Source organism: Camelus ferus, chromosome 17 (assembly GCF_009834535.1).
Source record: "Camelus ferus isolate YT-003-E chromosome 17, BCGSAC_Cfer_1.0, whole genome shotgun sequence".
Classification (NCBI taxonomy): domain Eukaryota; kingdom Metazoa; phylum Chordata; class Mammalia; order Artiodactyla; family Camelidae; genus Camelus; species Camelus ferus.
In genome coordinates this window covers 38,231,765-38,257,005 of record NC_045712.1, presented here as the reverse complement: position 1 = coordinate 38,257,005, position 25,241 = coordinate 38,231,765, and the positions used below count along the sequence as shown (strand labels likewise).

Here is a 25,241-nt window from a genome sequence, read left to right as displayed (position 1 = left end):
CAGGTGCCACTGGGTCAACTGAATGATCCCAAGTTCGGCGGAACAGAAATTTTATTCATTGATCAAGGAATGAGGACAAGAGCGCTCCTGTTCTAAAGGCCCCTTCCCCTTGAGGGAGTGAAGCAGGCAACATTTAAGGGGCAAGAGATGGATTCTGCCATCAGAATTTCAGGAAGGAGGTGAAGATTTCCAGAAACAGCCAGAGCATGAGCAGTCCTTGGGGCTCCCTTGCACATGACCTAATTGTGCCTAGAAAAGCTAAAGTCTGCACTTTGGGCAGAGATCCCAGCATGGTAATGAAGCAAGGCAAGTCTGGGACACTGTCTCATCTGTGCAAGTCCTGCTGTTGTGGTCAGGCTGCAACCAGTTCATGGCAGTTGACTCGTTCCACCTTGGGTCTTTCTGGCTTGGGCCGGTCCTGTGATTTTGCTTATGTGATCTTCTGCTCTAGTTTCTATTAAGCAAGCACAACTGTGGGAATAGGTTAACAGATTGTGGTGTGGAAACAAAAACAGAAAGCAGGTTAACCTCTGAAGAGGTGGGTCTCTTCCAGTGACAAAGGTAGAATCAAAATAGGAACCAGCAAGATCTAGCTGACCAGGCTGGCAGGGAGGAACTGTTAAAGGGACCACTCATTACTCCCTGGGGCCTCCTTCAATGAGGGGAACCAGATCCTAAGGGAGGCTCTGTTCCAGAGCAGTCTCTTCCCCAGTCATCACGACAATCAGGGGTACTGGCTCATTCCCAGCCCACAAGCACACAAAATATTATCTTCCCACAGACCAGCTCTTTTCTTTTATGGTGAGTTCTAACAAGGTTCACCAATGGTACTGTTTGCCAATATGTGGAATCCTGGAGGTGTTAGTGGGGGGGAAGCCTGCTAAAAGGGGGAAAACCCCAAAGAGTGGGTTCTTATCTTCTGGCTGTGAAAGAATTCACAGTGGAGACAAAGGGGCAGCATGAAAGCCATTTTATTGCTCAAAAGAGGAAGACATGAGTGGAAACACACTCAGGTGGGGGAACATAACCTCAGGTAGCTTGATGTAAGAACTCCCCTTTTTTAAGTCTCACCTGGGTCCTTTTATTTGTCTTCTTTGGTAGTTCTTGTTCTCTTTGGCTGCCCCTTTCCTGCATGCTTTCCAATTTGTTTTGCTCTGCGTAACAAACACTCTGCAAAAACAAGGTCAGATAACTAGAGACCCTCAAACAATGTGGTCAAGCTAGGTTAAGCAAGCAAGTCAAGCAAGTGGGCTCCTTAAACAACATGGATTTATAAATCAGATCATATCAGGGCTTTGTGTTGCTGCAGGGTAGCTTCTTCCATTACCCAAGCAAAAGTATCACCTAAGACCAACTATAGGTTAATTTTAAACAGATTCATTTTAAACCTTCAAAGAAGTCTCTAGGCAACAGGTCCTGATTTCTATTCCCTAGCTCCCTGCCTCCTTCAGAGGAATAGAGAAACATTACTCCTGATCACTTCATCAGAGATCCAGCCTGGCCTCCAGAACACTCCTCTGAGGAAGGAGAAAATCACTCACTTAGGAAGTTCTGCATGCTTACTCTGTATAAATATTAGTGGGTAGAACATGGGAGTTACTGGGGCACAGAAGTAATCTTCTGGATACTCAGAAAAGATTAAGTTTCCCCTGGAAGACCTCCAAGTGCATCCTGGAGGTCTCCTAGGTGAAGGGAATTTACAAGTTCCCTGGAGTATCAGGGTTTAGCCTCTTGGATCTCTCCTCATTGTTCAACTAGCAATAAGAAATGTAAGTATCACATGTCCTTTAAAGTGATGGAAAAGCAGGATCATTGGGGGACATTATGGGAGCTTAGGGGGCACACAGATTTTATACACCTAAACTAGAGATCAGGTCACTGCTTTTTAATTCCATACAGTTTACAATACTGAACAGAAGTAACAACCTCCCCCTCCAAAAAGTGTATCTCTTGACCTTTGATCATATTTTTCCTTCTCCCCCCAGACCTAAGTTCTACTTAAAGGCTCAACTCAATGCTATTCCTTCTGAGGCTGCTTCTGATCCCTCCAAGATCAGTCCGTTCCGTGGAGTGGGCTGGCCCCCTCACCCCTGGGCTCTCTGTATGCCTGGAGCCTGTTGACACCTTAACCCCCACTCCTCACTGCAGGACCCTTCGTATTCCTGCATTTCTGAAAGATATAAAACAACTTCTCTTGATGTGTGTTTACTCTAACAAAACTCATCTCCCAGTACCCTATGCAGACAGGCCTCACATCCTGCCCTTATCAAAGTCGTAAAACCTATTGTTCAGAGAAGTCCCTGACAAATCTTACAACCAATCGTACCTGCACACGAATTGACCATGCAGCCCCTGCTCCTTGTGTGCACATTCCCTCCCCCCAATAAAAGACCCTGCACCCCCATTCCTGGGGCTCAGGCAGGCACCTCTCACCTGTGTGGCCCGCTATTACCTACCTATAGCAGCGTCTCTATTAAAACTTCCTAAACTCTTCTCTGTCTCTAGTAATTCTTTACCAACCCACGTGTCACCGTCACCGTGTTGTGTGCCCATACCATCTTCCTTGGCTCTCTGAACTTCTCTTCCTTTGCTATCAGATACTGTCTTTTGTTAGTCACCTTTATCTGCTTCCCCTTGCCCTTAATATTTCCAAGACCCAATTTTATTCTCATCTCCCTCCTTGAATCCAAAGTTTCTTGCTTAAGTGTTTTTGTTATCTTTGTATAGTGCTTAACAGGACATGTCAAAACTCACAACTTACCTCACTCAGTTCTTCCAACTCTGAGGAGTAAGCAGTCATGGATTGTTTTTTGTTTTTGTTTTTCCATTTCACAAATGAAGAAACTCGGTGGATATATAACTTGCTGGAAGTCGCAAATGCCAGATGGTAAGTGGCAGAGTTGGGGGTCTTCCATACCTAAAGGCTGAAAAATTCCAGTCTATGTTTGATGCTTCCAGAAAAATGTGGATTTCAAATCTTAAGTCCAATAATACCTAGAAACTGAAGGATTACAACCAAGAGTGTAAAGTTCATTACTCCAAGACCAACACTGTGCTTTAGGAGAATCAAGGTCACAGACACTGGGTCAGAAAAACAGACAAGGCCTCTAGAATTGAAGGCAGGAGGTCTCGGTTCAAACCCCTCCATGGGCCTGTTTCACCATCACTAAAATACCAAGGTGATGGCTGGACTAGCGATCCTTCGTGCAGTCCCCAAGTCCTTGCTAACAACCCTGGTGGCTGAGAGCTGTGGGTAGGACAGGCTGAAAACGCTCCTTCCACTTGGCAGATGTGCAGCACAAAGGACCAAAGGCTGAGCTGGAGGTCGGATAGTGAGTCAGGATGACACACCCGGGAAGGGGATTTAGCCGAACAACGTACAGGGAGTTTAGTGCCCTCCGGCAAGATAACAGAAGTGAGCGGTATTAGGCCGCAAGGCAGAGTACTGCCTTCCCACCAAACGCCGTCGGGGATGTGCTGGGATCCCCGGAAATTTCCCGCCACTCTCTGGGCCTGTTTCATCATGTGTGTCACAAGTGAGGGTCAATACCAGCACCAACAGCGGGGCAGGGACAGGCCTGCAAGGCGGCTCCTACAACGAGTACCAGAACGGGCCTCAGCAGCATGCTCGAACCCCAGCACATCTGCCAGTGACTCGGGTAGTTCCTGAACAAACATACGCCGGAAGCGAGTTCCTCTACGGTCGTTTGACCTTGGGAGCAACTTCCTGTTCTGTCTAGGAAGCTGGGAGGCCTTCGTATCTCGTTGGTCTCCGCGCCTGGGATTGGGTCCTCGCAGGATCGCAGGACCCCGAGTCCTGAAGAAAGACCGAGACCATCCCTTCTCCCAGTCAACCGCAAGGCCATGTTTTGTGATTATCGTTGACCCTCCTCGTGCTTGTAACAGGGCCTGACACACCACTAGCAGGAAGAAATCTCAGTAATTAAAGAACAGGAATGAATGAAGATAAGAGAGAGGGAGAGAGCATCTTACAATAGGAAAAAGAGGAGGAAGGAAGGTCTATCGATCTGAATTCAAAACCTTCCTTGCCCTTTTCTGCTAATAAAATGTTATCCAGGTAGCAGGACGTTTGCCAAGGCTCAAAATTCTCCCCGGCAAACTAACGATTCTGCATTACAGAGGAACTGGTGTGGCAAAGCAGATAACAATGGATGTCCCAACCTCTTACCTTCCAGGCGCCTCAGTATAGCCGGTAATCGCAGTCCAGACTGATCAGATTCCTTCCCTCCTTAAAAAGCCTTCACAGCAGCCTGGATCAAGGATACATTTCTTAGAGATTAATCCAGGCTCTGTGCTGAACACCAGGGAAACAAAGGTGGGCTGACCTTGTCTTCCAGCCAAGACGACAAATACTAAAACCAACCAAGCTTGGAGTTTATGCCTCAGGACTCCACTGTGAACCAGAGAGACACGGTGTCAACCCACATAAGGCTTACTGTGAAGGGGGGAGGCTGACAAGGAAACAGTGTTAACATGGTGTGACAAATAAGGGGCTGTGACAAGCACATGGCAGGCCACCACAGGAGTACAAAGGAAGGAGCACCTAATCCAAGTGGGGAGATGGGGCACAGGGAAGTCTTCCTGGAGGAGGGGTTTCTCAGCTAAGTCTTGAACGGCAAGTAGAAGCTTTCAAAGTGATAGGACAATGTCTCTGCTCTCTTGGCTACAGCCTGGGCCTCATCCCCTCCAATTCAAGCACAGTACCTGGGGTTTCCTGCCTATATTACTGATACAGGAAAATGTGGGGCATGAAAGGACGGCCATGTCTCAGGCCCCAGTTGAGTCCCTAGGATGTTCCCCATCAAGTGAGGGTCCTTGGCTTCACACAGGAAAGAATTCAAGAGTGTGCCATAGTTGAGTAAAAGTGGATTTTTTTAAAAAGTGGATTAATTCTGAGAGATTCACTCTCCATAGACCAAGTGTAGGCCATCTAAGAAGGCCAGAGAGGCCACAAGGCATGGGGGTGGATGTTTAGTTTAAAGTAAAAGTAGATACACACTCCACAGACAGAGTGCAGGTCATCTCAAAAGGCAAGAGAAAGGCCAGAAGGTGCAGGGTTTTTAGTTTTTATGAGCTCAGTTATTTCATATACTAGCAAGTGGGAGGATTATTCCAACTAGTTTGGCGAGAGGGTGGGAATTCCCAGAAATTGGGCCACTGCCCACTTTTTGACCTTTTATGACCAGCCTCAGAACTGTCATGGTGCCTGTGGGAGTGCCATTTAGTATGCTAATATATTACAATGAGTGTAAAATGAAGGTCAAGTTCTACTGGAAGTCAAATCTCCTGCCATCTTGGGCCTTAAGGTCTACTGAGAGTTGAATCTTCCACCATCTTGGTGTAATTGCTGTGTCATTCCTTTAATGATTGTGCCCTGCCCCCTTCCCTCCTGTCTCATTACAACTCCCCCTCCCCACCCCAGGTGGGGGGGGGGTTCTAGGACTCTCCCACCTTATTTTTAGAGTATGTAAGAGTGTCTAGGCTGTTGAAAAGAGGACTATCCACATGGATGATGTCAGAAAGTCTGAGGGGTTTGGAGACAAAGAATCTCCAGACCTGACTTCAAAGTGTTCCTCTCTTTGTGGTCTCCTTAAATCCAAAAGGTCCCTAGGAACATCCTTCTCACAGTTGCCCTGACCCCAGGCAGGACTTAACACAGGGAAGGGGACAGTGGTGATGCAGAGCAGAACAGTAAGTGGTAGAGGTATTTTCTTTTGCTCTGTTGTTGTTACTACTACATGTAAATGGGACAAAGTCTCGGCAATAATCTGGATACAAGGTATGAAGATGAGAGGAAACATGATACTAGAAAACACCTATAATACCTGCAATGTGCCAGGCATCATTCTAAATGCATTTTATATGTATGTATGTATGTATGCATGTATGTATATATATATAAATAATCTCATTCAATTCTCATATCAACTCTATGATTTAGGTACTATTACTATCTTTATTTCACAGATAAGGAAGCTGCAGCACAGAGAGGTTGAGTAGCTTGCCTATGGTCAACCAGCTCATGGTATGACATCCAGGGTTCTAGTTTTAGTTTGGGCTCTTGGATGAATGACAGTGCCCTTTACAGTGATGGGAACATGGGTGGAGCTTTAGAGTTGGGGACAGATGGGGAGATCTGCTTCAGACATATAGAATTGGGTTACCTGTTCTGATAGCTTGCATACCAAGTGTGACCATTTCCCAGGGAGGTCAGGGTAGTGTTCCCTCAGGTCTTCTGGGATTGTCTTTGGCCCAAATATACATGTCCCAAGGTGTTATATGAGAGGCATTATGGAGCATGTCTTCCCCACTGGGACTCAAGCCAGTCAAGGTAGGTCAGACCCACAGTGCTGGCCACAGAGGAACCTATAAAGTCTGGACACACTGCCCAGATCAAGATGGCCTTCACAGACAATGAAAGCCAACCACCTGGGCATGAAACAGCTCTAAAGAATGAGAAAATGCAATCTTATTTCCTAGATTCTTTGTCTCTTATATACGAGGCAGTCAGAACTGCAGGACAACACATGGTCAGGAAAACCTGGAAACCAGAGCTCACAGTATTTTGGCCTGGCCTTAAGAAATGTCCTGCTCAAGAACCCTGAGACTCTGAGGCCTTAATGAGCCAATGGGCCACATCCAGTGCCAATGTCTAGGACCAGTGGCAGAAGCTAGGACCAGATAAACAAAACCTTCCTGAGAGGTTCCCAAATGTAGAGGGTGACCTTGATATCAGAAGGCCACTCACCAGGCTCAGTGGGCAAAGACTGATCCAAGAGACCTCTTTGAAGACTGTAAAAACACTGCAGTAGGTCTCCTGATATTCGTGTTTCTGTCCTGGCTTGTGCAGAGACGTGAGGGATATGTGTCAGGTCCAGAGGTAGGCCTGGTAAGCTCAGAACAACCTTGGGATATTGCTAATGGCCTGGGCAGCCCAGGAGATCCTTACTTTGGACCCTGTAAAGGATCTACTTGTTGGGCTACAGCAAGTTACACACGGCAGCCCAGGAGATCCTTACTTTGGACCCTGTAAAGGATCTACTTGTTGGGCTACAGCAAGTTACACACAGTTAACTCCATCAGAAAGTGGCTGTTCTATTCCCTGCCCTTTGGTTTGTTTCTCTTTGGAATGTCAGTTTTTCTTGAACATTTTTTTTTCATTTGTCCTTTAACTGCCTCAAGTTTCAGAGGCTTTTCCTTAGCTCCATATATCATTTGTTTTCTGGGGTTGTGCCTCCAGGGCCTCCTCAATCATGTTAGCAGCAAGGACCTGTTCACATCCGGCTTCTCTATACAAACCGGCCTTCCAGGTGAAGTCCACGTGGGTAACACCTGCTTCCCAGATACCAGACCAGACAACTGAACCTAGGTTATGTTTTCCCCATTCTTTCTCACTTTTTATCGGCTTCTTGGCCCTTCCTAGGGGGCCTCTACTTGGGCATCGGTGTGCTGGTTCTGTTTTAGTATAGATTAACTACATCTACAGGCTCAACCTCTGGGCTCATTTCTTCATTAGTAAGATGGAGATACATACCTGTTGCTCATTTCACTTAGGCTTATACTGGGTGAAAACGCCCCGGGCATCGCATATACTATAATAACTCAATGCTCAGGTTATGTCAGGCCTTTTGCTGTGTAGTGTCCGTCTGTTACCCTTTTCAGCGCTCACAGCCCGGTGAAGAGCTCACAGCCCTTTTTCAGATGAAAAAACAGGCTCAGAGGTTGGGTATCTTTCCCAAGATCACCAGGAAGGGAAGGGGCAGAGCTGGGGTGCGTCAGGGTAGCCCATACCTTGAATGGTCTGAGGGCGGCACGTGCACAGCCTGAGACTTCAGTTGAGGTGCCGCCTCCGCCGCCATCGCTGTGTCCGGGCCCCGCCTGCAGTGGGCGGTCCCGGAGCCCAAGGTGCCGCCGGCTCTCCGGGCGCGGGGGGCGCGCGCGCCCACCTTTACGACCGAGACTTCCGGGATCCTGGAGGGGCCGGAAGTGTGACCTCTCTCGCTTCCGGCTCGGCCATTGTTTTCGCTTCTGCCAGCCGCGGCGGTGTACGGCGCCGACAGGTCGCCGCCGCGGTGCCCCGATGAGCGGACCCGGGGCGGGGAGGGAGGTGCTGTTGGGACCGGAGCCGCGGCCGCCCACAGCCCAGGTCGTTGACGCGGGCCCTACCCACGCTTCCCCGCTGCGGCCGGCGGCGCGGTCCCCTTGACTCTCAGAAGCCGCCCGATGTAGAGCGCCTCTTTGTCCCAGTGCCCTGACCAGCCGTGGCTGGCACGGAGCCCGGCACCTGCGGGTACAGCGATGAACAGGGCAGACGTGGCCAGGTGAGCGGCGCCGCTGAAGCCTAGTTGAACCCGAAACGTAGACGAGCGTTTTCCCAGCCTTGCGCTGGGAGACAGTACGAAGCGTCAGAAGTGGGTCAGACCCACTCGAACTTTGGAACGTGAAGTAAGATTTGGAGACCCCAAAATCCAGCTGAGATAAGGGACTGAGCATTTGGAGCAGTAAGTGAAGTAGGAAAATGGCCAGAACTTTCTATGTATGTGGGATCTCAGAGCAGAGTTCACAGATTTTAAGTCTGTCTTTTTTAAAGATGTTGAGGTCTAGAGAGAAGTAGCTTACCCAGGGTACCAAGATGAGTGGTGAATGGGAAGCATAGCACAGATGCCCTAGTTACCACTAAGGCGCTGATTTTCAGAGTTTTACAATATGTAAACTGGATAAAAGTCCTCCTCCCCGCAACTTCAGTATCCGATAGATGAACCTCATTCATTCGTTTACCAGATATGTGCCTCTGTATATCAAGTACACACGTACAAACATGACTGGGAACCAGCTCTGCCCTTTGAGTTCTCCGGAAAGTGGGGGAGTCAGCCGTGCAAATTATAAACAGAATGTGAGAAGTGCTCTAGCACAGGTTTGAATGAAAAAGAGGTGTTGTGAGTTCATTGAAGCAATAACCAACCACACTTAAGCCAGGAGAGAACAGCAAGGCTTTCTAGGGGAGACTGATGGAGTAGAAAAGGGTCTGGCATTTCTGACTCCATAGGGTTCCTTTCCTTTTGTGGCCATCCAGCAGTTTGGAAGGTGTGAATGGTGAGTTGTGCATAAAGTATTTAAAATACTGTTTTAGTGAGACATATAGAGAGGAAGACCGCCAGCTCTTCTTGCATGGGCAATCAGGAATGCCTTCAAGAGGAAATGACAAACCTCATTCTCCCAGATGAGACCCAAGACTTCTGGTTCTTGCCAAATGATTAGAAGTTTGTCAGAAGTTTCTGAAGAAGAAAAATCCAAACAGAAAGAATGTGTATAGCTTCCAGCCGTGTCTAGAAATTTAGTCCCAAGTTATCTTTATTTCACAAAAGAGAAGAGTAGAAGCATTTTGAGCATGTACTTCCAACACAGCTTTATTCGTAAGTTAATGATATGTATTGTTTCACAAATTTCAATGCCCATTATAAAACTTCCAAGAAATGGAGTTAAGTAACAATTTAGTATTTTCTTATGCACCTTTTGGATTATCTTGCATATCCCACATTTGGAGATTATTGCTGGCTTTCTAGCCTGGGTACCTCGGGAAGATGGTAGAGGATATGGCTACAACAGAGGTCTCAGGCCAGATTGTGAAGGGCTGTGAATGCTAGGCATAGACTTTTAGGTTTTATTATGTAGCTGATGGGAACCACTGGAGTTTTAAAAAAGGAAGTCACTTGGAGAGTTGCTTGGACAAACTGGCCTGGTTGTGCTCCTTTTTTTTTTTTTTTTTCCTGTAGCTTTGCTTTTTTTTTTTTAACTGTGGAGGGTCTGTCATCAGCCTGGGGCTGAACACTCTGGGGACTCTGATTTCTCTCTTTATGTTTCTATAGGTGACACTCCCATCCCCCTACCTCCCCAACTCTGAAAACAGCTTCTGAGACCTGAATTACAGACCATCATTTTAATCGGACAGACTGCAACCAAAATAAGTTTATCTTGGGGGTCAGAATGGCCACTCAAGGCAGGGGAACTCTAGGCCTCATCACTAGGGGTGCTGTTCTCCAGAAGCAGGAGGGGTGCCTGCCGGTGAAGCAGGAGCCAGGGAGTCAGACCTGGGGACAGAGCTGCAGTCTCCAAAAGAATCACCCTCCTGTCTGTGAAATTTTCCGGCTGCACTTCAGGCAGTTATGTTATCACGAGATGTCTGGACCACAGGAGGCACTGAGCCGGCTCCGGGAGCTCTGCCGCTGGTGGCTGATGCCAGAGGTGCACACTAAGGAGCAGATCCTGGAGCTGCTGGTGCTGGAGCAGTTCCTGAGCATCCTACCCAGGGAGCTCCGGACCTGGGTGCAGCTGCATCACCCCGAGAGTGGTGAGGAGGCTGTGGCTGTAGTGGAGGATTTCCAGCGACACATCAGTGGACCAGAAGAGGTGAGCAGTTGAGTCTAGAATGGCATCTAGAACCATTCTTTACTGCTTGATGTAGCCTGGGAATAGGCATTCTCCATTCCTGAGGCTCTAGGCTGGTTTGCCTTTAGAATTCCCGAGCCATTTCCATGTATAAAAGGGAAAGAGTTGTGTGCTCCCAGCCTTCAACAAAAATGCAGATCCCAGCCAAGCTGTGTGGATTACTGTCAGGAACCTAGCTTCAACCTGGAAATCCACACAGCGCTCCTGACAGGCAGAGGATCTGCACTGGTTAGAGTGGGGGAGCATGGCGGGGAGAGGTAGACCTTTGGGTATGCTGACAGCATGGGCCCTCATCTGAGAAGTTCTCATTACTCACTTCCTCGGACGTCTCAGTCAATTTGCTCTTTTCCTGCCTTTTAGGTTCCTTTTGAGGGGTGACATTTCTGGGCCTCATCATCATTTGTTCCTTTTCTAGTCTTCCAAACCCAACTGGGATCTTTTTACTGCTTTAATTCTAATTTTGATTTTCCATATTTTCTGGGGTTTTCTCAAATTTTAAGCCAGGGTAACTCAAATTAGGGGAGAAGCTGGAGAGTCAGAAGTGTGATGACAGTGGGAAATCTGGCTTCTAGGATCACAGAGCTAACTGCTCAGTGACCATGTGTGTCGGTCAGGGTACAGCCAGAGAAGCAAAGCCAGTATGAAATTATATGTATTGTTAGAAAGTGGCTTATGTGATTGTGAGAGCTGGCAAGTCAAGTCAGAAATTTATAGGGCAGGCTGTCAGGAAGGACAGGCTAGAACTCTTGGACGCAGGCTGAAGCTGCTGTCCATAGGCAGAATTTCTTCATGGAACTTTCAGCTCTGATTTTAAGGGCTTATAACTGATTGAATCAGGCCCATTCAGATTATTTAGGATAACTTCCTTTACTTAAAGTGAGCTGATTATGGATTTTAATCAGTTGTACAAAATACCATCACAGCAACACCTATATTGACAGCAAAAGACCATCACACCTTGGATGAGTCAGTTCTTCCCAATGAGTCTCTGATTGCTTCCTTGTAACTGAGCCAGATGGATTAGGGTCCCCTCTACTTTTACTCCATTGTGCTTTACCAAGGAGAATGTGAAATGTACATGAAATTTCCTGAGTACCCAGCACATCATTTTATTCAGTGCTTTTTGGAAAATGTTGATACCCATGCCTAGGGAATCAGTTCTACTGGATTGAAGTCATAGAGCTAGACATTTTTCCAGGAGTATCAGCCAATGCCCATTTGGCAGTAACAACTCTATTGTCAGCCTTTGTTTCTTTGTGTAAACAGGTAAACACAGGAATACATTAACCATCCCCAGGGGCTAGAGAGCAACTAAGCCCAACCATAGGCAAAGACAAGTGGCTGAGGAAGTGTTCAGAGTGCTATTTAATGAGGAGTGTAGAAGGAAAATTTCTCTATATCCTACCTTCTTTTGCTTAAGCAGAAGGGAACGTTCCCTCCATTAAAACTGTCTTTTATCCAGGGAGCCTCAGAAAAAGGTGACTGAGTCACAAACCCAAGAGAGTGACTAAGAGTTGACGGTCAGGGTAGCTAAACACTCAGGGAGTCTTTGGACTGCATTTCTTACTCTGCCACTGTCATTAGCTCAAGTTTTTGGACGTGAAGACAGGAGCACAGGACTGTCTCACCTAGCCAGGCTCAGAAAATGTTTTTATGACTAAATGAAGAGAGCAGCTTTTTCATGGCAGTTTGCCAAGAGGAGATTAAGGAATGTGATTCTGTTGAGCAGGAGTGAGCATGTGCACGTGTGCACACTGGGACTGGAGAGGGTGGTAGTGTCATCCCAGCTGGGCTGCAGAATCACGCAGTTTGCAAAATGCTTTTATATCTTTTTTAATTTCAGTAGGCTTACAAGGTATGCAAATAGGAATCATTATCTCCACTTGACAGGCACTGCAAGTGCAGAAAGGTTAATTGACTCATCTAAGATAACAGAGCTAGTAAGCAGTCCCTTTATCCACATGTGTGGGAACCAGTATTTTCCGTCTCCCTAGATTCTAAGCCACTACTGTGTCCCTAGTGTCTGGCTGTGGTATGCCATCTTGCAATGAAAATGAATGGAGTTTTCCTTCTTGTGAGGAAAAGACACCTGTTTAGTCCTAGATAATAAACAGGAACTCTATCAGGATTTAGGTTTTGGTGAGTTACAAGGTTGTATTATCACACTGCAGTTAAGTTCTGTCTTCCGCCAGTACCCACAGCTGCTGTATTTAAGAGCTCTAAGTACCACTTATAAGAACCATCCAGTGAAGAGCCTGGGAACCACAGACTCCATGAGCCTCCTGGTCCTACCACTCCACTGGAGAGATGTACACTAAAGGAGAGAGCCCCCTCACTTCTCAGCAGATGTAATCCAACAGGGCAAATGCAGTGTGCTTTGTTGAAGTAGAAGTTATTTTCATCTTATGCTGTGCTATGTACATGCCAGAGTGAACAAGCTTATAAATGTGATTTATTTAGATAAAGTTTTAAGTTTTCTATTCCAAATGCTGGTAAAAGTAGTAACCATGAGATTGTGAAGAGCTGATTTGATGACAACAAGCAAGGGTTAGAAATAAAAGGTCTATGCTCTGAGGTATTCTGAAGGTCTATAAAGTTTGGTGATATCTGATCTCATTTGACTTGATAAAAATTTTGGGGAAGAAGTAGTACATATTGAAAACCTAGTTTGCAGATATCTCTTAGCAAAATAGTGAGAGGAAGTCAGTCAGCAAGTATTAATTGAACACTGACATTGGGCAAAGCATTGTTGTAGGAGCTAGTGATCAAGACAGAGTTCTCACCCTCAAAAAGCTTACATTGCATCAGGGGAGAAATAGACAGTAAAGGAAGAAGTAAGGTAATTTAAAGATGAACACATGGTATAGAAGATAGAATCAAGTACTTAGAGAGAAAAGACTGTCTTTGCCTTGTCAGTGTGGTCAGGGATGGGTTCTCTGAAGAGGAAACATTTCTGCTGAGAGAAGTTGGAAAAACTCTCTGAGGTTTGTCAGCCTCTGTTCCAGGATATTGCTCCCGCTCTCAGCCTCAGTAACAGTATTGGTACACAGACAGGTACACACACCTATCACTTTTTTACTTCCTTGGTACTTTTAATTGGTCTCTTCTGTAGGCTAAGGCCCTAGGGAGTGTACTGAATTACTCCCCTGGCTCCTTTTTCTAGATGGTTCTAAATAAGCAAGTGTGTGTCTGAAGAATTGTCACAGAGTGGAAATGGTTGTTTAATCTGGTCTTCAGGCTCCTACTGAGAGGGTCAACAGAGGGGTGGCAAGTAGGACTGCAAGCTGTGGTTCCTGCTTTGACAGTTTCCCCCCAGTTGGCTGTACTGGTGGGTCTAGAAGGACCCTCTGGCTCTTCTTTGCCCTGGCTTCCTCTCTTGGGGGGTACTTCTTAGAGGTTTTGGGTTCGGTACCTCCAAGGATGCTCTTTTGACCCAATTATAATTCCTTGTCTCTAGGTTTCAGCTCCAGCACAGGAACAGGAAATGCATTTGGAGGAGATGACAACCTTGAGTGTAACAGCGGAATCTCCTCCTGCCTCTCCCCTCAGTGAGGGTTCAGCCGCTGGAGCCCACTTGGAGCCTCCACATGACCCAGGGGCACACCACCTCCCCAGCGGGTGCTCTGGTACTCACCTCCCCAGCTCTGGCCTTCAGTCATCCCGCCTTTCTCCCCTCTGGAGTCTCCTTTCCTTCATCTCCCTATCTCCTGCCCCATTGGAGTCCCTCATTGCCCTGCCCCATGTCTTCCTTACCTAGTGACTTAATTCCTTTTGCTTATTCTGCAATCATTCATGTAGTCAGCAAATGTTTGTCAAGCACATTTCATGGGAAAAACAGTGTTGGGGACCAGAGAAAGATAATACACTCTCCCTGCTTTCAAAGAGCTTGTTATCTAGTTGGCAGAGTTGGTCATAAGTGCAAGAAGAGGCAACCTCATAAGGTTCGTGTGAGTGATCTCTGTCCTCAGGCACTTGCTGCCATCACAAATGAGCAATGTGGACATTGTAAACAGTGAGTGAGATCATTGAGGGATGGAGTGGCAGAGGATGCTTCATGGAGGAGATTAGCAGTGGGATTGGACAGTGAAAACAAAGGGAGGAATTTGAGGGGGAGAGAGAGGTGGTAGGGGCCAGAGCAGAGGATATAAGCAGACTCACTAAGATTCCTTGGATCCCACTGAGGTGGTATCAGGGAGGACTGAATATGGGAGCCTGGGGTCTGCTTATACAGGACCTTTGTGTGGAATCTAGGAAGACATGGGGGCAGGGGAATGAAGTATCAGAAACAGTATCTCGGAAGACTCAGTGGGCGCAGGAGAGCCCTGTGGATAGAGTAGGGAGGCCAGGAGCCAGGAGCCTCCGTAGGACACTAGTGCCGGAGAACAGATGAGGTAGTAATTGCCTGAGTGGGTTGGAATGGAGTGGAAAGGGATAGATGTGGCTGACATTTGAGGGAAGAATCCATGGGACAACGGAAGGAGGGGAGTTAGAGGGTTATGACCAGTATTTGGAATCACTGAGAAAACTTGAGAAGTCAGGAAAGGAAAACGGAAACATGCATTTCACACACTGAATTTAAGGTATTGTAGGACACCGAGGTGAAATCTCCAACAGTCAGCTGGAGGCTTGTGATTCAGAGACTGAGAGTCGTGAGGCCTGTGACAGAGGGAAAGGGAAGCTCTGAGGCCTCAGCCCCTGCAGTGTCCATAACCAGGGGCGGGGCGGGGGCGGGAAGAGAAGCCAGGAATGCGGGGCAGAGAGGTGAGGGGCAGGCAGGAGGCCAGTGCTGGGGAAGCCATGGGAGAGCAAGTGGTCAGAAGTGTAGCTTCCTTCCAGAGTCGCGGAGAGACGGTGGAAAGGAGCGCCCCTTCTGTTTGACCAGGGACCTTCTGTGCCTCCAGGAAAAACTCACAGCTCACACAGGATGGTGCCTTTATGGAACAGGGATGAGGCTCAGTGTGTGTGCAGCTGCTGGGTTCTCCTGAATCCACTCACTGGATACAGAGCTCATTGGAGCCAAGAGCAGGGCTCGTCCCACTCAGAGCTTTCCTTCCTCCCTCAGCTCGGCGTGCTTCCCCAGTGCCTGCCCTTCCCCAAGCAGGGGACTCAGGAGACCACGCAGCGGCAGCCGTGCCTCGGACGGTCAGGCCCCAGGTGAGCTCCCTGAGTTCCCAAGTCTGTGGCCCAGGAGTAGGTTGAGCTCATCTGCGGGGCTGCGGCCAGTTCTGAGACGTCTCCTGTGGCTTCCCCGCCTGATTGCGCTCCGGGAGCTGGTCTACCTGCTGACTTGACCCTGCCCTGGACTTGTCCTTGTAGATGTGTCCTTCCAGCTTCCCTCCCTCTCCACCCCTGTTACCACCAGGGCCCCGACCCTGTGCTGTCGGCACCCCTGATGACTCTGCCCTTGAGGCTGCCAGTGTCCCTGAGCAGTAGCAGCTTGTCGTTCCAGGTGGCTGCAGAGTCTGAGCTCCTGTCCGTGGACTATACTCAGAAGAAGTGGAAAGGGCCGGCGCTCAGCCAGAGAGCCCCGTACCGGAAGAACACCATGCCGGAAAACTACCGCAGCCTGGCCTCCCTGGGTAATGATTCTGTTCCCCAGTAACTTAGAGCCTGCCTTCTTTACATGTTCTTTGCTGTATTTTTCTTTTTTGACTTTTTATTATGAAAACATAAGCAAACACAGAGAAAGTGGAGAGGAGAGTAAAGTGAACCTCCCTGCACCATCACCCACTTTAATGGTTATTAACATTCTCTTTACTTCATTATTAATTGACCTGGGAAAAGCGAGCCATTCAGTTGTTGTAAGTAATGAGCTAGGGTACTTAGGATAAAGCTAAAGGAATGGAAACCCTGAACAAACCGACCGCCTAGGTTAGACTTCCGGAAACAAAGCCTTGCAGGGACCGAGGAGCCTGGGAGCCTCAGCAGGAAAAGTGAAAGGGTTTTTCCGGCAATGTGGTTGAGACAGCTGCTCCCCGCATATCTGTTTTCTCTTCCAACTGACACCCACTCTCTTCACTCTGAATCTTTTGTCCCACTCAGAGCTCCTCTTAGTTAGCCTTTCTGTTCCTTCAGATGCTCTGCTTGCTGAGGCTCCTAATGGCTTGCCTTCTCTCTGTGCATCATTTCAGCTTTGATTCCTACTTGTCGTTTCCTTAATTTTGTCCTACTTTGAGTTCAGAATTTATATACAGAGAGACTCCAAGGGTGGCTTAGCCATTAAATATCATCTCTGTTTGGGCAGAACTTTGGCCCGGGCCGTGCAGAGGCCGATGACAGATAAACTGCCCTTGGGCCTCGTGCTGGGCCCTGGTCCAGTCACCTGTTGTCCATCGTGGGATGAGCTGGGTTGCTTGGCACAAAGCATGGTTGCCTTACCTTCCCCTTCAGGAAAGACTGGGGCAGGGCAACTTCCTGCCAGGGCAGGTTCTGGGATTGACAAGTCTTAGGACAGTAGCCTTCTCTGGAGAGGGTGGGATTAGAATCAGGGATTCAGACATCTGCAGCTTCTACATACTAAATTAGCATGAAGGCTTATAACCCTAATGTAGATGTCATTGCTAGGAACCAACATTTTTGTGTTAAGCTATAACCTTGGTTGCTCTGCCTTCTCCCAGTTTTTGTATTTAAAAAATCCTAGAATTTTCTTGTTTTGTTGTTTTTGTGTTTGTCTTTTGATTTAAAAAAAAATTGTTTGACACTTTTATGATTCCTGTATAGTAAATTGCACATACTTGAGATGCACAATTTGATGAATTTTGATAGATATAATAAGAATCCTAGAATTTAAAAGCAAATATTCAATTACTCATTTTCCTTATGATTCCCAATTATCAATATACCAAAGACATATTTTGATTTATGTTTCAAGTTACTGATGCCATTCTTAATTTTTATAGGAATGCAGTGCTGCACCTACCAGTCCAGTGCCCCAGGGACTAGTGGCTCCCCACTTTTAGAGTTCTGCTGTCCCCTTCAATACTTTTTCCCAGTATTTCTCTACCAGTGGCTTCTCCAGATCTTGTCACTGTCCTGTTATGCCAGAATCACTACTTTTTGTACACTTTTTCCTAATCACAGCCTCATAATATAAATTTCCCTTCAACTCTTGTGTTTGCCTACACTGTTTCTCATATTTGATTTGAGGTGTTTGCCCCCACTGTCTCTCTCCAACATCTTTGCTGAGAACTGTGGAACCATATGATGTCATGGTTGGATAGGACCTTCATCATTTTACTAAGGATACGTCACATCTGAGCAGCTTCTGGAAGATTACACCATGCTTTACAGTCTGGTCTCTTGCCTTCTATTCAGCCAGCTCACTTGGCCATGCCAGCTGAACATCTGTCTGTGCTGATAGCTCTTCTTCCACCTCCTCTACTGACCAGCTTCCCCTCTTTGTCTTTCTGTCCATGAAGAGAAATTTGAGCTATTTCACATTTTCTCTTCTATTCTCAGTGTGTCCCCTCATTCCTTACCTGTAATTTGAATATTTTTCGAGTATGTAGGCTCCTGATGATTCTGTTACCTCAATAGTATAAGAAATGAGTAAACGGTGTTTTCTCTTTTCTTCTGGCAGCAGGTGAGAAAAGGATGGAGAGTTCAGAGTTGTCTCCAAAGCAGGCGATTTCTAAAGGATCAGAGTCACCTGATAGGACCTCAGGAGTACTGTATGGAGTACTTCCTGGAGGACCAGGAGCTGGAGATGCCTGTGAAGAGGCTTTAGAGAAGTTAGGAGCACAACCCTCTGATGAAGAAGGGAGCAGACTGGAAAGTGGTTTCTTGGAAATAATACAGGAGGGTAAAAAGAAATCTGCAAAAGATGGATGTGATGAATGTAAAGATCTTGGGGAACATCCAGATCTGTCCTCCAGTCCTGCAGAAGATCAAGAAGTTCTAAAGGGACAGAAATTCTATCGATGTGTTGAATGTGGCAAAGCTTTTAATCGGAGTTCACACCTCATCGGGCATCAGAGAATCCACACTGGAGAGAAACCCTATGAGTGTAATGAGTGTGGTAAGACCTTCAGGCAGACCTCTCAGCTCATGGTTCATCTGAGAATCCACACAGGGGAAAAGCCCTATGAATGCAGTGATTGTGGAAAGACCTATCGCCACAGCTCCCATCTCACTCAGCACCAGAGACTCCATAATGGAGAGAAACCGTATAAATGTAATGAATGTGCAAAAGCTTTCACTCAGAGTTCCCAACTCATTGACCACCAGAGAACCCACACTGGGGAGAAACCGTACGAATGCAACAAGTGTGGGGAGGCCTTCATTCGGAATAAAAGCCTTGTCCGACATCAGGTACTTCACACTGGTGAGAAACCTTTCAAGTGTAATGAGTGTGGGAAAGCTTTCTGTTCTAACAGAAATCTTACTGACCATCAGAGAATCCACACTGGGGAGAAGCCTTATGAGTGTAATGAATGTGGCAAGGCCTTTAGTCGGAGTAAATGTCTTATTCGACATCAGAGCCTCCACACTGGGGAAAAACCATACAAATGCAGTGAGTGTGGGAAAGCCTTCAATCAAAACTCTCAACTTGTTGACCATGAGCGAATTCATACTGGAGAAAAACCTTTTGAATGTAATGAGTGTGGTAAGGCATTCAGTCTGAGTAAATGTCTCATTCGACATCAGAGACTTCACACTGGTGAAAAGCCTTATAAATGCAATGAGTGTGGAAAATCCTTCAATCAAAACTCACACCTCATTATACACCAGAGAATTCACACTGGTGAGAAACCTTATGAATGTAATGAGTGTGGGAAGGTCTTCAGTTACAGCTCCAGTCTTATGGTACATCAGAGAACCCATACTGGAGAAAAACCCTATAAATGCAAAGATTGTGGGAAAGCTTTTAGTGATAGCTCACAACTCATTGTGCATCAGAGAGTTCACACTGGAGAGAAACCCTATGAGTGTATTGAGTGTGGGAAAGCCTTCAGTCAGCGTTCTACTTTCAATCACCACCAGCGAACTCACACTGGAGAGAAGCACTCAGGTCTGGCTCGGTCCATTTCTTAAGGTGTGATTCTCCATCCAGCAAAGAACTTTGAGTTAAGATTTGTATGTAAGAAACTTGCTTAACTTGGTCTTCTCTTGGGAATGCTAATCTAAGTGGACCGTCCCTGAATACTTCCTGCTAGGTCATGAAGGTGGGAGAGTGGGAGCAACAGTGTAGTCCTTCCCCACTATAGGGGACGTAAGAAATACAGATTTCATATGCTCGTAGGTTTCTTTCATTCCTTCTTTCTTTTTTTAAAAACTGTTTTAAAATGTTTCTCATCTCTTAGTTACGCATCCCATAACCAGAATCAGATTATGTGCTTCTCAAGGACAGAGATACTTTCTTACTCTTTTCCACCTCCTCCATTTATATAAAGTCATTCTCCAAGACTGTGATACATTGTTTTCTTTACCTTGGCTATGGCCCTCCTTATCTACTTTTTAAAACTTCTACTCTAATATAATCCCTCATTGATTATATTCCATATGTAGAAAAAAGTTTCCTTCTTTTTACTAATCTGTCTCTCAGAACTTTCCAGATCCAGCTCATCTCTGAAAGACTTTCTTCTTCAAATGCTACTTCATTCCCCTTAAACTTCTATTCATTTGACCTCAGTGCTTTGAGTTAACTGGTGCTACAATGTGCAACTGTTAAATTGCCTTGTAAATTATTCTCAATTTAGTGCATACGTATACTTATATATTCATACCAACTTATTGTGGGCTTATGTTGGTATAGTATCTATTTCTTTTGATATATAGATAGTAATTTTCATATACTAGTTGTTTAATAAATAATGTTTTAAAACTCAGCTCTTTAATTGAACCATCCTTAAATTGGGCACACTCTCCCCTACTCACCACCAGACTAGAAGCTTCTAAAGATAGAAGTGGCATTTCCTCATAGGATGTCGCATGCAGAGCCCTTTTTGATATCTTCTACATGTACTTCTGGCATCTCTCTACTGTTACTTCATTGTTGGTTTCTGATAAATTTTTGTCGGGTTTAGGAAGTTTCCTTCTTTTCCTATTTTTAGAAGTCACAATATAGGCTAGTAGTTAAGAGTATGGATTTTTGTGTGTGGTACTCTAGGTTCAAATCCTGTTTCTTCCACTTTCGTAGGTTGTGATCGTTTCCTTGTGTGTAGTTCTTCCATGAGTAAAATGGAGCTACCTCAGGGCTGTGAGGGTGAAATCAGTTCCTAAGTGTACGGCCTTTAAAACAGTGCTTGCACATACTATACCTTTTAGCAATTATTATCATTGTTTTATATTTTGAGTCTTCATTATGGTCTTTAAATTCTACCATGTTTTTATTTTTTAAATATCTGTCAGTGAAATTTTATGGGTCACGTCCTTTATTCTTTATGTAATTTTCATGGGAGCAAGTTTCTAAAAAATGGAAATTTCCTTTCACTCCTGGAATAAAATCCACCTGTTCATGATTTTTTTTTAAGTGCAGAGCTAGGTTTAATTTACTAAGGTTTTGTCTGCTTTGTAAAATTATTTGGAGAATCTGTTTTTTTTTTTTAATTACTCTGGAAGAGTTAGAATAATGTGGGATTTATTCTTTGAAGAGTAAAAATAACTGGGCCTGATCCATTCTGATGGAGGAGGGAATTGGGAGGGACAAATCTTAAGCAACAGTTTGATTTCTTTGATGCTTGCACTCTTTAAAGTTTCTACCTCTATAAAGTTTGGTAATATATATCTGGAAGTCATCTTCTTTTACTGAACTGTCAGAGTGGCATGAAGTTGCATCTAGTATTGTCTAAAGTCTTTTACTCTCTTCTGTATATGTAGTTAGAGCTCTGTTTTCATATATAATGTTTTACACTGTGGTTTCCTTTCAGTTTTTCTTTCATGATTGCCAAGTCTATTTTGTTTCTTTTGGAATTCCAGTTTTTCTCAGATTTATTTTTTTCATATGTCCTTTTGCTGCCTCAAGTGACAGAGGCTTTTCATTAGCCCCATAATTTCATTTGGTTTTTTCTTCATTAATCAGTGGTAAGGACTTTCTAAGTCCTGATATTTCCCCCCAAAATAGGGAAAGTGGGTTTTCCTTGAATGGTTTTGTCATCAAGTTACATGCTGTTAAAATTGTCTGTTGAGATCTGAAGCTAGAAGTTGAGCTCTAAGTTAGTAATATGCTTCACGTCAGCAAGTAAAGGAGCAGCCCAGCATTTTGCTGATCTGGTTGAAAACCTTCCATCCAGAGCCCACTTGTCCTTCTTGCTCAGCCTTCATACTGTGGATCCAGTGGGGACCCTCCTTCCATGTTCTCTACCAGTTGTGAGTCACTTTGTTGTAAAAGAACTGAATGTGAAAAAACCTTCAGTCACAGCTCAGACTTTATTTTACCTCAGCAACTCTAAAACGGGAAAAGAACCTATTCCTGAGATAAGTGTGAGAAAACATTCAGTTGATAAAACATCCGCCAGAGACTTTTCGCTTACAGGAAAGCCTACTGATTTGTGTTGCAGGGAGGCCTTGGCTATAGTTTATTTCTTGTTTGATGTCACAGAATCTACGTGGGTTATAATCTGTTTTGGATTTGGAGGGCAAGAAATCATTGATCCAGAGCTTCTATTATTCTGTACACATTTTTAAAAAATATTCCTGAAATAAGTGTGGAGGAGCTTTTGTTATAGCACATAGCTTCTGCTACATTCGTGAATCCACAATACAGGTAAACAGTTATCAGTAAGCAGCATGACAGAGCTCCCAGTTTTTAAAATCAGACGGAATTTATGTCCAGGAGATAGTTCAGGCATTCAAATATGATGGTAAAAGTACTAGGAGCTAGACGCTTAACCCTCTTATACACACAAAATATTCCCAACCCTGGTAATTCAGCCTTTAAGACCAGGAGGAAATGTCAAAGGATTTTGGGTGCTAACAAGTTGCTGAGTACTGTTCCATGTTGGGAGACATTTCTGTGAAGGTGCTGACCTCCTGGAGTACTGCAAAGCTTACATTCATGAAAACGTGCTAGGAGTTAGAGAGACAAATTGTGAATACTCACTGGGTGGCTTTTGCTCTGTAGAACATTAAAAACAAATTCCCTACTGCTAACTTTAGGATATATTCTACCCTGATGGGGCCTTGTAAGACACTTGCCTCAGGGGGATAAATGGAAGGTGTTATGTCAGCTGGCTCTAAGTACCTAGTATACAAGTATTTGACCCAGAAAATGGACATTTTAGACTTACTCCTCACTGAACCACAAAAGTCTTCCCACTAATATATACACAGGACCAACGGCCTGTACTTTACCCAGGTGAATGCCAAGTAGGATGGGTGCACTTTCCCTTTTAAAGCATGTGTGTGCCTTGCATGAAAACAGTAGAAGAGAAATGTTTGGTGTCCCATCCCCTTTTCTGACCTGTGCATATGCCTCAAATGATGCTTAGTGAGGAATTTCCAAATGACTGAAAACAACATTTTTCCACCATGGGTTGTCCAGTCTACGGACTTAGAAGTTTCTAGAAATGAATGTACAGTTGGCATTTTATGATATCTAACAGGCTTCTCCTGCAAGTCCCTTCCAGTTGCAATGTCTTGTATATGAATGATGCATTTACAAGATACTCAGTTTTCCAACTTGGTGCCGTTTGGATTGTGGATGGAGAGGCATAGGGCCGATAGAAACTCAAGATTTGAGTACAGTGAGACTCATGGACAGAGTAATCACAGGACAACATATATTCAGAGGCACATACATGGAGGCACGTGGAGTAGTAACAACAGCTGTAAATTCAAGGCCACAGGGTGCATATGTACATGCTCATCCACCAGGCTGTACACATTAATTACATACTTTTGATTCCTGTTTGGGTAAGATAGAAAAATGCTATATCCCTCACCAAAACTGTCTGTGTTGCTCCCCCGGGGAGGAGGGGACAGAACAATGCAATTACACCATACCTGTAGCGACCCAAAGCAAGTCATAGAGCATGTCCTGATTTTAGAAAGAGGCCACGAGTGAAAGCTGTAGTCAGTATTTAGGCTACCTTGGCAATGAGCAAAAATTGATGATGCACAAGCTCTCACTGGGAAGCCACACTACTGGGGGCCCTAGGATTTGAGATATGTGCAGCCTATTACAGGGACCATTTGGGGGGAAAGTGGTAATGGCAGCTAATACAGTGCTAAAATTCAAGCCACTGTCAACTATTCTCCAGTCCAAGCTGTTCATCTTCCACACTATCCATTGTCAACATCTGTCCCAGTAAGGAGCGCTGAAATAATGAGATAGTTGTAGTTATTCTTTAAAAGGCTTTCAGTGGGGAGGGAATAGCTCAATTGGTAGGGTGCCTGCTTAGCATGCCTGAGGTCCTGGGTTCAATCCTCTGTACCTTTACCCTTGAGTGGATTTTTGTCAGGAAAAAAAAATATGCTTGTGTATAAAGGCAACAAGTTAGATGTTAGGGGCACCCTGGAACTTGTGTACTTCAAGTATACCTTTATGTATACACACATTTGTTGATTAATGAGCTTCAAATCTCAATTCTCAGATGACTTTTTAAAATCTGCAATCATTCTCTAGATTGTCCCATCTTGCCCTATACAGTGATACCTAAATTTACATCTCTAGCCATGGTTTCTTCCCTGAACTGACTCCTATTCCGATTGCCTGTTTGATACTTATTCTTGGATGTCTAATTGGCATCCTTAACTTAACATATCCAGAACAAAACTTGATCTTTCTCCCTAGACCTGTTCTTCTTTCAGTCTACTGTATTTCCAAAAAAAGCAATCTTATTCTGGTTGCTCAGATCAGTGACCCTGGAGTCATCCTTAACCAACATCTAATTCATTAGCAAATCAAGCTGGCCATGCCTTCAAAATATATGTAGAGATATTTCTCATCATTTCCATCACCTCTAAACTAGTCCAAGCCACCATCATTTCTCATCTGGAATACTGCAGTAGCTTCTTAATCTGTCTACTTCCACTCTTGGCCACCTTCAGACTGTTCTTAACAGAGCAGCCAGAGGAAATGTTTTTAATGCTATGGAGTGAAACTTACATGCAAGGTTTGTTAGAATGACTAAGGATTGAGAGCAAGAAATCAGAATTTATAGAAATAGGTTTCTTGGCTCCTTTCATATCTGATAGCTAATAAATCTTTGAACATGTAAAATTATGTCACTCCTTAGTCCCCAAACCTTCCAGTGTTATTTGGGACACATACAAAGAAAGCCCTTACGGCCCCAAATGTGCAGACCCTCCCTCCTGGCTTACAACCTTTGCTTCCTGATGTTCCATCTATCAGGAATACTCCTCTTCCAGATACCCACATGCCTATTCTGCAGTTGCTCACTTCCTGTCTGAGCCTTCCCTGTCATCTATAAAATAGTTCAACTGCTACCTCCCTCCCTCTCTCTCCTTCCCCCACAGCCCCTTACTCACTACTTCTGTCTACGTGTTTGTTTGTCTACTGTCTCCCCTGACTTAAAGGGAAGTCTCATGGGGCAGCAAGTTAATTTTCTTCACTACTGTATCTGCAGAGCCTAGAACAATGACATAATAGGCACTCAACACTTATTTTTATATGCTGCCGATAAACGGCAGCCAATCCTGGCTTTGAAGCTGAAAGGAGCGGGACGTGTGGGAAAGATGACTTTTCCACTAAGCAGCCAATTCTGGGTGTGTGAATTCAGGGAGTCTCAGTTCGAGGAAGGGTGCCTGGGCGCCCAGTAGATTGGTCCCTCTTCCCGCCCTAACCAGGGCCCTCCCCCAGGCTCCATCCCTTC

At 45.3% G+C, this 25,241-nt stretch overlaps 1 protein-coding gene and 1 long non-coding RNA gene across 3 annotated transcripts in view; one reads left to right on the top strand and one right to left on the bottom strand.

Annotated features, from left to right (window-relative positions):
- Positions 1 to 955: 955 nt before the first annotated feature.
- On the bottom strand, positions 956 to 7,897 carry LOC106730015. The gene is made up of 4 exons (XR_004312309.1): positions 7,813 to 7,897; positions 4,190 to 4,414; positions 2,762 to 2,924; positions 956 to 1,170 (listed from the first exon to the last, which is right to left on the bottom strand). It is a non-coding gene; the product is annotated as an uncharacterized LOC106730015 (long non-coding RNA).
- Positions 7,898 to 8,043: 146 nt separating this feature from the next.
- Positions 8,044 to 25,241, top strand: part of ZNF660 (zinc finger protein 660) — a 29,434-nt gene continuing 12,236 nt past the window's right edge. Inside the window, exons 1-6 of one of the 2 annotated variants that reach the window (XM_032459064.1) lie at positions 8,044 to 8,342; positions 9,888 to 10,428; positions 13,925 to 14,093; positions 15,530 to 15,621; positions 15,917 to 16,046; positions 18,047 to 19,469. In XM_032459064.1, the coding sequence (XP_032314955.1) occupies positions 10,006 to 10,428; positions 13,925 to 14,093; positions 15,530 to 15,621; positions 15,917 to 16,046; positions 18,047 to 19,469 (2,237 nt within the window). In that variant the 5' untranslated portion in view covers positions 8,044 to 8,342; positions 9,888 to 10,005. Of the gene's footprint in view, positions 8,343 to 9,887; positions 10,429 to 13,924; positions 14,094 to 15,529; positions 15,622 to 15,916; positions 16,047 to 18,046; positions 22,108 to 25,241 lie in introns of those variants that run through there. The other variant, XM_032459061.1, reaches the window with a different exon arrangement.